Source organism: Myotis brandtii, unplaced genomic scaffold (assembly GCF_000412655.1).
Source record: "Myotis brandtii unplaced genomic scaffold, ASM41265v1 scaffold1399, whole genome shotgun sequence".
NCBI classification, from domain to species: Eukaryota; Metazoa; Chordata; class Mammalia; order Chiroptera; family Vespertilionidae; genus Myotis; species Myotis brandtii.
The window spans coordinates 294,116-309,199 of NW_005354993.1; the positions used below are offsets into that span (position 1 = coordinate 294,116).

The following is a 15,084-nucleotide window of genomic DNA, read 5'->3' on the forward strand; positions in this document are numbered from 1 at the left end:
TCCGTGACAATCGTGATGACCAAATGACCAGTCACCATGAGGTGCATTGAGCACTTCTCGGTCCCTCCCCCACAGCCACAGGCTCAGATCACAGCAAGGCGGGTGGCGGGCAGGCGGGGCAGCAAGTACAGCAAGCAGTGGTGGGCAGGTGGGCGGGGCTGCGAGCAGCAGTGGGCTACCATGCATGATTTCACATGCTGGGCCTCTAGTCATAGGTAAGAATGGAATTAATTATTGGCTAGCTAGAGTGCATCAGAATGCAGGTTACTGGCACAGATTCAGATAGCTACCCCACCCCCAAATGTCTTATTTTCCCTTTCAGCCAAGGCTTGTTTTGATTCATTCTCAGATTCTTTGAGTCCTTCCTGGATAGTGAAGATGGGCCTAGGAGGACCTGGTTCACAGGGAGACCTTGAGGGGGTAGAGGGAGTTCACTCCTGTGATGTCTCCCACGTGGTGGGGGAAGGACAGACGGGTTTCCTGTAGATGCTAAATTATTTTTAAAAACGAGCAGCGGTGGGCACCAGGAGGCTGGAGACAGCTGGTCGTGACGCGTGGTCACGTAGAGAACCTTAGGCCTGCAGTCAGCATAAGAAGTCACTCATTGATTTGGTTAGATTCAGCTTTGATACTTTATAAAGTAGCCCAGTGAAATTAGCCATTTTAGGCAGGTGGATGAGGACCAATGATGGAGACCTGGCGTTAGCTGCAGGGAGATATGAAATGTGGTGCCTGTGTCTGGATTTCCATAGTCTCAGACACAGTGCCGATCGATGCGAGGAGATAGCTGGTAAGTTCCAAGCTGCTTGATGACCTGGCTGCACCACTCAGCACAGGAGTGGTCAGCACCCAGGCTCCTCCCCACCATGAATGGAGGAAGTGAGATTTCCACCAGATCTTGAGAAGGGGGAGGATTTGAGAGGAGAATAGATGAAATGTTCCAGAAACCCAGGAGGTGGGCATTGCCCTGGGACATGCTGACCAGGGATGAACTGAGAGATGAATAGCTAGGAGGTACATTCAGTGGGAGGGAGAGCTCTAAACATCTGCGGTGCGTTCAGGGGGGACAGGAGGAAGCAAGGGCATTGTTTAGGAGGAAGAGTCTGAAGGTACCAGGAAAATGGTAGGAAGTAGAGCCTAGGGTTCAGCTAGCCAGTCAGGAGCATGCTGAAAATCACATCCTGGCTACACAGGGGAGAGACTGGAGGAGAAACATTTTAATTCCCTGTTGAACAGCTAGTTCTGTGCATGAAAGAAAGAGAAATCATGATTCCTGGTCCAGGAAATTGGAACAAGGATGGTGCCGTTGAAGAAAGTGAAAACTGGGAAGAGGGCAGGTGTGTGTGCATGTGCAGTTGTGTATGCAGATGTGTGGGCAGGTGTGTGTGTGTGTGTGTGCAGGTATGTGCGTAGGTGTATGTGCAGGTGTGTGTAGGTGTGTGCAGGTGTGCGTAGGTGTGTGTGCAGGTGTGTGTAGGTATGAGGGCAGGTGTGTGTGCAGGTGTGTGTAGGTGTGTGTGCAGACATGCAGGTATGTGTAGGTGTGTATGCAGGTTTGTGTGCTCTGGAGGCAGCCATGAAAAAGAGAAGGTACAGGAGCGTGGCAAAGAAAAGAAAATTATAAGTAGGGTGGTTTAAGAAGAGATAAATTGATAAAATTATTTTTTTCAAGATTAACAATTCAGTTAAATCAGGATAACATGTCAAACTGTATTTTCCCACAGGCCTTGCCTGCTCTGTGTGTGACACAGTGACAGGAATGAGCGGGAGACATGGGCTGGTGTGCAGGTCACAGGGTCAGCAGGCTCTGAGATTCAAAGGGGAGCCGAGACAGCACAGTAGTCACCACTGCTGAAGTTTAGAGTGAGCAGGGCTTCCTAGAGGAGGATGAGATCATCCCTGGAGGCTCGAGAGGCAACAGAGCTGAACATGGGTAATGTGCAAGTTCAAACAGTGTTCACAGCAGTAGTTCAGTAAGTCCTCCCCATCAGTAGTTCACTAGGTCCTCCAGCCAGTAGTTCAGTTGGTCCTCATTTCAGTAGTTCAGTGAATCCTCCTGTTAGTAGTTCAGTCAGTCCACCCGCCAGTAGTTCAGTCAGTCTTCCCATCAGTAGGTCAGTCAGTCGTCCTGCTAGTACTTCAGTCGGTCCTCCCATCGGTACTTCAGTCAGTCCTCTCATCAGTAGTTCATTCGGTCCTCCCGTCAGTAGTTCAGTCAGTCCTCCCGTCAGTAGTTCAGTCAGTCCTCCCGTCAGTAGTTCAGTCAGTCGTCCATCAGTAGTGCAGTCGGTCCTCCCGTCAGTAGTGCAGTCAGTCCTCGCATCAGTAGTTCAGTCAGTCCTCGCATCAGTAGTTCAGTCAGTCCTCGCATCAGTAGTGCAGTCAGTCCTCGCATCAGTAGTTCAGTCAGTCCTCCATCAGTAGTTCAGTCAGTCCTCGCATCAGTAGTTCAGTCAGTCCTCCATCAGTAGTTCAGTCAGTCCTCCCATCAGTAGTTCAGTCAGTCCTCCCATCAGTAGTTCAGTCAGTCCTCCATCAGTAGTTCAGTCAGTCCTCCCATCAGTAGTTCAGTCAGTCCTCCCATCAGTAGTGCAGTCAGTCCTCGCATCTGTAGTTCAGTCAGTCCTCGCATCAGTAGTTCAGTCAATCCTCCTGTCAGTAGTTCAGTAGGTCCTCCTGTCAGTAGTTCAGTTGGTCCTCCTGTCAGTAGTTCAGTAGGTCCTCCCATCAGTAGTTCAGTCAGTCCTCCCATCAGTAGTTCAGTCGGTCCTCCCATCAGTAGTTCAGTCTGTCCTCCCATCGGTACTTCAGTCAGTCCTCCCATCAGTAGTTCAGTAAGTCCTCCTGTCAGTAGTTCAGTCAGTCCTCCATCAGTAGTTCAGTCAGTCCTCCTGTCAGTAGGTCAGTCGGTTCTCCTGTTAGTAGTTCAGTTGGTCCTCCTCTCAGTAGTTCAGTAGGTCCTCGCATCAGTAGTTCAGTAGGTCCTCTTATCAGTAGTTCAGTTGGTCCTCCCATCAGTAGTTCAGTTGGTCCTCCTGCCAGTGGCCAATCACATAATAAGAGTATAGGCCAACATCATTGTACCTCTCATTATGAGCTCTTGGGACTCTCCTGACCTCTTTATAGATAAGAATTGGGTTGGTCCTCACACCAACATGCAGTGGCTAGGATTGTGATGATTCTTAGAGTCCCTCTGGAGTCAGGTGCCCAATTGCAGGTAGGAACCATGCTCCTCCTATGGCCATGTGACCCTGGGGCAGCCATACCCGCCTCCTCATACTTCCTTCTCTGTGTGATGGGGTCAGGATCAAAAGGCATCACTGATGGTGTGTCACAGCTCCCGGCATGCACATGTGCTCTGCAGGTTTTAGCTGTTTCATGGGGACCCTTCAAGGGCACCAAGGAGTTGAGGACCCTGCCACATCCCATGTGGAGGGATGGTGGGTGGCCAAGGCCTGTACCAGGGACACCTGGAGGCTGTGGTACTCAAAAGAGAGTGTGTGAAAAGAGACAATCTCTGAACTCCAGGAGGTCAAAGAACCAGGGTCAGAGGCCACATAAATCCACACGTCTGCCCATTTGACTCCGTCCATTGCCCAACGATGAGTGCAGCATCCACCCACAGGACCACTAACTAAGGATGGGAGGGGCAAAGCTGGCAGCAGGCAGGGGCTAACTGGGAACAGGTCACAATGGCCTGTTTGGGCAGCCCTGTGGGTGGGAGATGAAGCAATAGAAAGCTTTAACTTCACTCGACTGTGCTTGCTTTCCCTACGCTTCTCTCACTCTGCTCATTTGTTTCCTGTGTCACAGTTCTTCAGTCTTCAGGAGCTTCTCTCTCTTCCACGAATTAACTGCAGAGTAACAGAATGTTCATATGGTCGTATCCTATATAATAAAAGCCTAGGTGGCGTCACATGCAATGTCATCACAAGATGGCCACCACAAGATGGCCACCCTCACGTCATCACAAGGTGGCCACCACAAGATGGCCACCACAAGATGGCCATCACAAGATGGCCGGCACAGGAGGGCAGTTGGGGGTGGCCAGGCCGGCAGGGGAAGGCAGTTGGGGGCAACCAGGTCTTCAGGGGAGGGCAGTTGGGGGCAATCAGGCCAGCAGGGGAGCAGTTAGGCATCAATCAAGCCAGCAGGGGAGCGGTTAGGGCAGCCATGGGCAAACTACGGCCCGCGGGCCGGATCCGGCCCATTTGAAATGAATAAAACTAAAAAAAAAAAGACCGTACCCTTTTATGTAATGATGTTTACTTTGAATTTATATTAGTTCACACAAACACTCCATCCATGCTTTTGTTCCGGCCCTCCGGTCCAGTTTAAGAACCCATTGTGGCCCTCGAGTCAAAAAGTTTGCCCACCCCTAGGTTAGGGGCAATCAGGCAGACAGGCAGGCAAGCAAGCGGTTAGGGGCCAGCAGTCCTGGATTGTGAGAGGGATCGGGCCTAAACTGGCAGTCGGACATCCCCCAAGGGGTCCCAGATTGGAGGGGGTGCAAGCAGGGCTGGGGGACCCCCCCCCCCCCCCGTGCATGAATTTCATGCACCGGGCTTCTAGTAAGGAAATAAGATTGTGTGTTCTCTAACCTTGTGGTGCTTTATTCATAAACTCCTGTGCTGCCCCTTGAGGTACAGAGATGTGCAGGAACTTGGCTTTTTCCTTGTAAAGAACAGTGGACACTGTACTTACTCTCTGCTCACATGGGACGATCATGAGAGACCTGAGGACTGTCCTTGTCATGCTTTGGAACTTGATTTGTGACCATCTGTTACATGTGATGAACTGAGTGCAGGACCCCTCCTAGCCTCCCTTCCTCAGCCAGGCACCTCTCCAGTCCTCCCGAGTTCAGTCTAGCGAGCTCCCCGACCTACTGGGTCCCCATGGGGAACAGACTCCCCCCGTGCCTTCCATCTGGCACCCTCACCGGGTCCTCTCAGACAGTTCTCCCCTTTCTTGAGGCATGAGGGGGCCTGACCGTCAGCCTTCTTTCTCAGGAAAAGCCGCATGGACGTTTGTTTCATATTCTAAATGAATTAGAGTCTTGACATTGAAAGCGATGATTGGTACGAGTACTTCAGGGATCCTCTCTCTGTATCTAGAGAAATTAGTACCGTGTCCTCGATACTGACGTCGATGGGATTGTTCACGGTTTGAACTAGTCTTTGAGAACAGCCTGGCTCTTTATACTTATTTCCCAGAGATGAGCTCCCTCTTTTCTCAGCCAAAGGAGAGAGCATGGTTGGTTTGATGGATTTTAGCCTCTTTCTTAAGGAACCAATAAGAAAAGAGTGACATCCGGCCCATGCAGCGCCTGACTGTCCTCTCTAAGCCCTGTCTCTGTGATTACCCCGCAGGAGCGAACACCCGCTGGCCCAACTGTACTGCCACTCGACCCTGGAGCACCACCACTTCGACCAGTGCCTGATGGTCCTCAATAGCCCGGTGAGGCCCGGCGTGTGGCGGCCCGGAGGCTGCACAAACGCGGGGATATTTTAAGTGTTTGGGTTCATGCCCAGGATCCTAATTCCCGGGTGTGCGTCATTCTTTTTTGGGTAAGGAAGGCCGAGGTCCCCATAGCCTCGTCCCTGTGCACCCTAAGCTGCCAGCTGCCTGATAAGGGGGGTTTGCTTACTCGCCTCACTTCATTACTCCACATTGTTCCAAACTAGAAGCAAGCAAAGCTGGTGTTTTCTGGCTCTCCGTTAATTCCGCCTTTTTTGGGGGGGGGGGCGTAAAATTAAGTGGGTGAGACAGTGCTCAAGAACCTTTTCCTCTTTTTACTGAAACTTCTGACCACGAACAAATTGTTAAGGGATGAAGCTGTTCAACGCCTGGTGGAGACGGATGTTTATCCGTGTGAGAAAGCACATGACATGCTATGCTAGACGTATTTCTGTGGAGGGAAGTAAGCTTGAGAACATGTATACCAACCCGTTAGCCATGGTTGTTTCTGCCAAGTTAATACTTGTTATATTCTCATTCTGGTTCCTCCATTACTCACATGGTCTGTTGTGTGCATGCATGGCATTATAGTAAGAAGCATGAGTTATAGCTGCTGCTGGGACATCCTCCTACAGCAGGCTCCCCACCTCGAAGCAGACCCCTCCCTACACTCTGTCCCTGGAGGCCCCCACACGCAGCTGTTTACAGCCTTTGCCTGGGAAAGGGGAAATAAACACACAACACCGAAGACATTTCCTTTTAGACATCTCCTTTCCCCTGGAAATGGTTTGACCTTACACCCAATGAAAGTATTGGAAGATATTTTCTGAATAGTTTTCTGTTCAGCCCAGAATCTAAAATGACTTGATATTTAAAAGTAATGTTCGTCAGTTCGTCAGTTAGACACATGCCCGATTTCAGCCTCCAGCTCTCCACTAAGCGAAGATCTTATCTGGGCCCGGCACCCCCGAGTGCCCTGTGTTCAGAAGCACCCACTGCCCTGGACCCCAGTCCTGAGCCGCTGGTTCCCTCAGCCTTGGGACTTAGAAAGCACACCTGCCTCCCATGCAGATGTTGAGTTTATTCTGAGAACCGAGGCACGTTTTACTCAATTCAAGATGAGAGATTTGCTTTAAATTCCAGGCAGGCACAACACAATAATTATGTAGTTATGGCGTTTGAGTGTTTCCCCAGGGATCAGCCCCTTTTAAAGAGTCCTTCTTGGTTTCATACCGTGTGTACTTCCCACCAGGAAGCCCACCTGTAGGCATGTTCCCAAGGACTACACGCTGCTCTTGATATTAAGTTAAAATTACATAAATGTATGCCAACGTGTCACTGGATTTATTACAAAAACCATAGAGAAAAAAATGTGTTAGTCATCAATTGTTTAGAAGTTTCACCATTCCGTTCTTCATTAATGTGGCTTTGAGTTTTCAAGCTTCACTTGCAGTTGCAATATAGCAAGTAAGCTGCCCATGGCTAGATAGTTAGTATTTAGGCTGGCGGAGGCCCGGGAGGTAGGCAGTTGGCAGACAGGCACAGGAGGCAGGTGCACCAGCGGGAAGCCGGCATTTCCTAGGAGACCAGGCCGTGGCATCAGGCATTCACTCTCTGGAAGCAGGTGGCCCATGCGCACGACTCCGAACCCCAGGCCCATGGTTTAGCTGTGACCGCGTTTTCTGCTGTCCTTGTGGGGTGCTCCTGTGGGGTACTCCTGGAGGTGCTCCTGTGTGGTGCTCCTATGCGGTGCTCCTATGCGGTGCTCCTATGTGGTGCTCCGGTGAGGTTCTGACGATGGTTTTCTTCTCTGTGAAGGGGAACCAGATCCTCAGTGGCCTCTCCATCGAAGAGTATAAGACCGCGTTGAAGATCATCAAGCAGGCGATTCTGGCCACAGACCTGGCCCTGTACATTAAGTAAGTCTCCCCAATGCCCTGCGATGAGTGGGTGTGGGAAGAGTGTGCCGTGTTTCACATGGGGACACGTCTAGGTTATAGGACTGTGTGCAGTTCTTAGAGGTGGAAATGTAGACCTTGGACATTACTGACGCAGGACGTAGCGTGCATTCATGGGTGAGTGTGCGTGTACTGTGTGGACAGGCTGTGGTTTGCACATGGGACTGCAGTCTGGGTGACGTGTGGCAGTGAGGGGAGAAGATGGTCACACTCACGTGATTTCCCTGGACACGTGGCCCTCTCTCCCCTCGCACGGGGAGTCACGCCTGTGCGTAGGCCATTGATGAGGAGTAAGCACACACAGAGCAAACAGGAACACAGAGCAAACAGGAGCACAGACACCTAAAGGGAGCTGCCGTTGGCATCCCTGCTTCCTGAATTGGGGAGCACTTTAAACTCAACCAGGACAGTAGAGAACTGAGTCCATTTCAGCTGGTTCAACATGATGGTGGAGTAAAGATGATCATATAACCAAGAATTAGAAAAGCACCTGTAACCACATGCCTCCCACCTTTCCAGGCCACGGGTCTCTCTGGAACCGGCGTTTCATTGTTGGTTCTTGGTCACAGGCCGTCCATTCTGTTCCATAAGTTCCCTGTTTTCCTGATGTCTCTGGCATCATGGCTTCTGGAGATGTCAACAGCACTGGGCACTGAGGAACTCCCTGGCCTCCAATAGAGGCTTCTTCCAGGTGTCTCCATGTTTCTTTGCCTCAGAAGCAATTCACAACTTTACACTGACATAGAGCACTTGTTATGCCTTTTTATTTACCCTATCTCATAATACAGATGCATTATATGAAATTATACTGAAATCATATAGTTCTTCTTTGCCATGCACTTAAAATTCCTTAAATCATTCTCAGCATCCCATTTTAACTCACATTGTCTCACTTTTTTATATACTTTTTAAAAAAAATTCAGAGAGGAAGGGAGAGGGAGAGAGCGATAGAAACATCAATGATGAGAGAGAATCATTGATTGGCTGCCTCCTGCATGCCCCCGACTGGGGATGGAGCCTGCAACCCAGGCATGTGCCCTGACCGGGAATCAAACCATGACTTCCAGGTTCATAGGTCAACGCTCGACCACTGAGCCACGCCGGCCAGCCCATCTCACTTTCATGAAGTTGTGTTTAGGAATGAGATTACCACTGTCTGTGGTCTGTACAGGTGAGGTCAATGCTTCACCCAAAGGAAATGGTAGAAGGAGGGAAAGGGAAGCATTCACAATTTTTAAATGATGGTTTTTATGTTGGGTTCTAAGATGGGTAAAATCCACTGGAGATTTTCTCCCCCCAAAAATTGAGTCCATGATTCTTTCTAGACCAAAGGGATAAGATGAGACTAGGGACTCCTCATAACAATCATGTTTTTCTTTCTTTCCAAGGAGGCGAGGGGAGTTTTTTGAACTTATAAGGAAAAACCAGTTCAACTTAGGAGACCCACACCAGAAGGAGCTGTTTCTGTAAGTGGCCTCTGTCCACCTCCACACGGAGGTCTAGTTTCCAGTAAATGTGATTAGTGGCAGGTTGTGTTGCGAGCACTTTTCACAACTGGTGACCTAGAGGCTGTGGGAATTCCCACGTTGAACTAAGGGCAGGACGTGAATTTTAAACAAAAGGAAATGCGTTGCAAAGTCACCTGAAGGAGCCATGCCTTTGTTCTGGGGGGACGTTAGGATGTGGTGGAGCATCAGCACTTGGCGCTGAGGCTCCCGTGTTCGCATCCCAAACCTGGGAATGAGAGAGCTGCACATAGCACCCTAGAGATGTGGGAGCTAGGAGCTGGTGGCGAGGTGTCCACTGTTCTTGGAAGACGATGGCAGAGCCACAGGGTGGGGCTGGGCCGACCCGGATATGTTCCCCTCAGCTGACCCCGCTGGTCCCCCCAGCTCAGGGTCCCATCCCTGGCTGCCTTTGCGGGGCAAGGGCTGTCCTCGTGAGAAAGAACAGAGTCAATAATAAGACAGAGCAGCACTAGGGACAGTGCGTTTCTTGAAATAGATTGTCAGCACTTGGCGTGAAGATGGAATTATGAAGCACCAGCCCACAGGGCCTGCTGTCTGTCCTGCAGTCTTGACAGTCTTGGGGTTCAGGGCAGCACCTCAGGAATCACCAGCTCTTCTTGATAACAAAACATAAATCCATGCGCAGCCGAGCCTGTGCCTCAGTGTTCATGGCTCAGCTCTCCTCCCTGTGGCCTCAAGGTCTCGCGGGCCACTCACTATCACTCCCCCCACTTCACTTCATAGACCAGGGTTCAGCGTGTAGGTGCAGAGTGCTGTTGGGGAGCAGCTTGTGTGGCAGGCCCCACAGAAGTCGCTGTGGTGGTGTAAGCCGCCGGGGAACACCCTCCCAGTGCGCTCAGTCCTCAGGAGTGTTTCCATGATAGCTGACACGGCAGGATTAGGGGAAGGCCCTCTTAGCCAGGGTCCCCGAGCAGCACGTAGTCCAGCCCTGTGCACTGAGTGCTCTGTGCCACAGCGATGCCATCCTGCCTGTCCCTTCAAACAGATACAAAGGACGTAGGGGCAGACATCTGGATTGGACACTATGCTGAGACAGCACCATTTTCTTGGGGCAAGTGCAGTCCTGAGTCCCAGAGTGCCTGCACCCTGACCCGAGGGCCAGCACGGTCCTTCTCTAACAAGACCAAGAGCAATGTCCTATCATTTCTCCAGAAGACACTGGCCAATAGTCCAAAGTCACTGTGTGTGTGAATTAGGATGACCCACCAGTCTTGCTCTCACATGTTTTACAGTACATTGTATCACAATAGGCTCTGTTACAGTAGGATGTGTTACAGTAGGCTCTATTACACTATTCTCTGTGATGAGTAGGCTGTGTTATAGTAGGATATATGATAGTAGGCTGTGTCACAGTAGGCTGTTAAACTAGGCTGTGTCACAGTAGGCTGTGTTACAGTAGGCTGTGTCACAGTAGGCTGTGTAACCTGTAGGCTGTGTAACAGTAGGCTGTGTAACCTTTAGTCTGTGTTACAATAGGCTGTATTACAGTAAGCTATGTCACAGTACACTGTGTGACCAGTAGGCTATGTGACCAGTACGCTGTGTCACAGTAGTCTGTGTCACAGTACGCTGTTACAGTAGGCTGTGTGACCAATAGGCTGTGTCACAATAGGATATGTCACAGTAGGCTGTGTGACCAGTAGGCTGTTACAGTAGGCTATGTGACCAGCAGGCTGTGTCACAGTAGGCTGTGTGACCAGTAGGCTGTGTTACTGTAGGCTGGGTAACAGTAGGCTGTGTCACGGTAGGCTGTGTTACAGTAAGCTGTGTAACATAGGCTATGTCAGAGAAGGCTGTGTGAAATTAGGTTGTGTCACAATAGGCTGTGTGACAGTAGGTGATGTAACATTATGCTCTGTTACAGTAGGCTCTGTTACACTAGGCTGTGTCACAGTAGGCTGTTATAGTAGGCTGTCTTACAGTAGGCTGTGTGACCAGTAGGATGTGTCACAATAGGGTATATCACAGTAGGCTTTGTCACAGTAGGCTGTTTGACCAGTAGGCTGTGTCACAGTAGAATTGTGACAGTAGGCTATCACAAATGGATATTTCACAATGGGCTGTGTGACCAGTAGGCAGTGTCACAGTAGGATATTTCACAGTAGGATGTGTGACCAGTAGTGTGTCTCAGTATGCTGTGCTACCAGTTGCCTGTGTCAGAGTAGGATATATCACAGTAGGGTTTGTCACAGTAGGCTGTGTGACCAGTAGGCTTTGTCACAGTAGAATTGTAACCGGTATTCATTGTCACAATAGGATGTCACAGTAGGCTTTGTGACCACGAGGATGTGTCAAAGTAGGATATGTCATAGTAGGCTGTGTCACAGAAGGCTGTGTGAATAGGCTGTGTCACATTAAGATGTGTCACAATAAAATTTTGACCAGTAGACTGAGTCAAAATAGGATATGGCACAATAGTCGGTGTGACCAGTAGGCTGTGTCACAGTAGGATATATCACAGTAGGCTTTGTCACAGTAGGGTGTTTGACCTAGCCTTTGTCACAGTAGAATTGTGACCAGTAGGCTATGTCACAATAGCATATGTCACAGTACATTGTGTGACGAGTGGGCAGTGTCACAGTAGGATATATTTCAGTAGGATGTGTGAACAGTAGGATGTGTCACAGTAGGATGTGTCAAAGTAGAATTGTTACTAGTAGGCTGTGTAACAGTAGGATATGTCACAGTATACTGTGTGACCAGTAGGTCATGTCAAAGTAGGTCGTGTCACTGTAGGCTGTGACACAGTAGGCTGTGAGAAAAGGATGCTGTGTCACATTAGGATGTGTCACAGTAAAATTGTGAACAGTAAGCTGTGACACAATAGTATATGTCACAGTAGGCTGTGTGAACAGTAGGCTGAGTCACAGTAGGAAGTGTGACCAGAATGCTGTGTAAACATAGGATATATCACATTTGACTTTTTCACAGTAGGATGGGTGAACAGTAGGCTGTGTGACCAGTAGGCTGTGTCACATTAGGATATATCACAGGGGGCTTTGTCACAGTAGGCTGTTTGACCTAGCCTTTGTCACAGTAGAATTGTGACCAGTATGCTGTGTCACAATAGGATATCCACAGTAGGCTGTGTGACTAGTGGGCAGTGTCACAGTAGGATATATTTCACTAGGATGGATGACCAGTAGGCTGTGTAACAATAAGATATGTAACAGTAGACTGTGTGAACACTACGCCATGTCACAGTAGGCTGTGTGACCAGTAGGCTGTGTCACAGTAGGATATATCACAGTAGGCTTTGTCACAGTAGGCTCGGTGACCAGTAGGCTGTGTCACAGTATGATTTGTCACAGTAGAATTGTGAACAGTAGGCTGTATCAGAGTAGGTTGTGTGACCAGTAGGCTCTGTCACAATAGGCTGTGTGACCAGTAGACTGGGACTCAATAGGCTGTGTGACCCTTAGGTCCTGTCACATTAGGCTGTGTGACCACTTGGCTGTGTCAACATAGGATATGTCACAGTATGCTGTGCGAACAGTTGCCTGTGTTAGAGTAGAATATATCACAGTAGGGTTTGTCACAGTAGGCTGGGTGACCAGTAGGCTTTGTCACAGTAGAATTGTGACCAGTATTCATTGTCACAATAGAATGTCACAGTAGGCTTTGTGACCACTAGGATGTGTCAAAGTAGTATATGTCACAGTAGGCTGTGTCACAGTAGGCTGTGTGAATATGCTGTCACATGAGGGCATGTCACAGTAAAATTTTGACCAGTAGATTGAGTCACAATAGGATATGGCACAGTAGTCTGTGTGACCAATAGCCTGTGTCACCGTAGGATATGGCACAGTAAGCTATGTGGACAGTAGACTGTGTTTCAGTAGGATATATCACAGTAGGCTTTCTCACAGTAGGCTGTGTGACTTAGACTTTGTCACAGGAGGATTGTGTCCAGTAGGCTGTGTCACAATAGGATATGTCACAGTAGGCTGCGTGACCATGGGCAGTGTCACAGTAGGATATATTTCAATAGGATGTGTGATCAGTAGGCTCTCTCATAATAAGATATGTCACAGTGGACTGTGTTAACACTCGGCTATGTCACAGTAGGCTGTGTGACCTAGCCTTTGTCACAGTAGAATTGTTATTAGTAGGCTGTGTCACAGTAGGATATATCACAGTATGCTGTGTGAACAGTGGGCCATGTCAAAGTAGGTCGTGTCTCAGTAGGCCGTGTCATAATAGGCTGTGAGAATAGGAGGCTGTATCACATTAGGATGTGTCACAGTAATATTGTGACCAGTAAGCTCTGTTAAAATAGTATATGTCACAGTAGGCTGTGTGAACAGTAGGCTGAGTCACAGTGGCAGTGTGACCAGAAGGCTTAGTCAACGAAGAATATATATCACAGTAGACTTTGTCACAGTAGTCTGGGTGACTAGTAGGCTGTGTGACCAGTAGGCTATGTCACAGTTGGCTATGTCACAGTAAGCTGTGTGAACAGTAGGCTGTGTCACCATAGGCTGTGTGATTAGGAGGCTATGTGACCTGTAGGCTATGTAACAGTAGGATATGACACAGTAGGATGTGTGACCAGTAGGCTGCGTCACAGTGGGATGTGTCACAGTGGAATTGTTACTAGTAGGCTGTATCACAGTAGGAAGTGTGACCAGAAGGCTTAGTCAACGAAGAATATATATCACAGTAGACTTTGTCACAGTAGTCTGGGTGACTAATAGGCTGCGTGACCAGTAGGCTATGTCACAGTAGGATATGTCGCAGTAGGATGTGTGACCAGTAGGCTGTGTCACAGTAGGATATGTCACAGTAAGCAGTGTGAAGAGTAGGCTGTATCACCATAGGCTGTGTGATTAGGAGGCTATGGGACCTGTCGGCTATATCACACTAGGATATGACACAGTATGCTGTGTGACCAGTAGACCGTGTCAGAGTAGGTCATGTCACATTAGGCTTTAACATAATAGGGTGTGAGAAAACGAGGCTTTCTCTCATTAGGATGTGTCGGAGTAAAATTTTGACCAGTAGACTGAGTCACAATAGGATATGGCACAGTAGTCTGTGTGACCAATAGGCTGTGTCACAGTAGGATATGTCACAGTAAGCTGTGTGAACAGTAGGCTGTGTCACCTTTCACTGTGTGATTAGGAGGCTATGTGACCAGTTTGCTATGTCACAGTAGGATATGTCACAGTAGGATGTGTGACCAGTAGGCTGTGTCACAGTAGGATATATCACAGTAGGCTTCATCACATTAGGCAGTGTGACCTAGCCTTTGCCACAGTAGAATTGTGACCAGTAGGCTGTGTCACAATAGGATATGTCACAGTAGGCTATGTGACCAGTACGCAGTGTAACAGTAGGTTATATTTTAGTACATGTGTGATCAGTAGGCTGTGTCACAATAAGATATGTCACAGTAGACTGTGTGAACACTAGGCTGTGTCACACTATGCTGTGTGAATAGCCTGTTTCTCAGGATGTGTCACAGTAAAATTTTGACCAGTAGACTGAGTCACAATAGCATATGGCACAGTAGGCTGTGTGACCAATAAGCTGTGTCACAGTAGGATATATCACAGTAAGCTGTGTGAACAGTATGCTGTGTGACCATAGGCTGTGCGATTAGGATGCTATGTGACCAGTAGGCTATGTCACAGTAGGATATGTCACAGTAGGATGTGTCACAGTAGAATTGTTACTAGTAGGCTCTGTCACAGTAGGATATATCACAGTGAGCTGTGTGAACAGTAGGCCATGTCAGATTACGTCGTGTCACAGTAGGTTGAGTGATAATAGGCTGTGAGAAGAGGAGGCTGTGTCACATTAGGATATGTCACATTAACATTGTGACCAGCAAGCTCTCTCAAAATAGTATATGTCACAGTAGACTGTGTGAACAGTAGGCTGAGTCACAGTAGGCAGTGTGACCAGAAGGGTGTGTCAACGAAGAATATATATCACATTAGACTTTGTCACACTAGGCTGGTGACCAGTAGGCTGCGTGACCAGTAGGCTGTGTCAGAGTAGGATATGTCACAGTAAGATGTGTGACCAGTAGGCTGTGTCACAGTAGGATATATCACAGTAGGCTTCATCACATTAGGCAGTGTGACCTAGCCTTTGCCACAGTAGAATTGTGACCAGTAGGCTGTGTCACAATA

General features: G+C 48.8%; 1 protein-coding gene across 1 annotated transcript in view; it reads left to right on the top strand.

Moving 5' to 3' along the window:
• PDE5A (phosphodiesterase 5A, cGMP-specific) overlaps positions 1-14,935 on the top strand; it is a 76,014-nt gene extending 61,079 nt beyond the window's left edge. Inside the window, exons 14-18 of the mRNA XM_014535209.1 lie at positions 5,370-5,457; positions 7,276-7,376; positions 8,804-8,881; positions 10,073-10,078; positions 14,905-14,935. Of these exons, the coding sequence (XP_014390695.1) occupies positions 5,370-5,457; positions 7,276-7,376; positions 8,804-8,881; positions 10,073-10,078; positions 14,905-14,935 (304 nt within the window). The remainder of the gene's footprint in view (positions 1-5,369; positions 5,458-7,275; positions 7,377-8,803; positions 8,882-10,072; positions 10,079-14,904) is intronic.
• Positions 14,936-15,084: the final 149 nt, after the last annotated feature.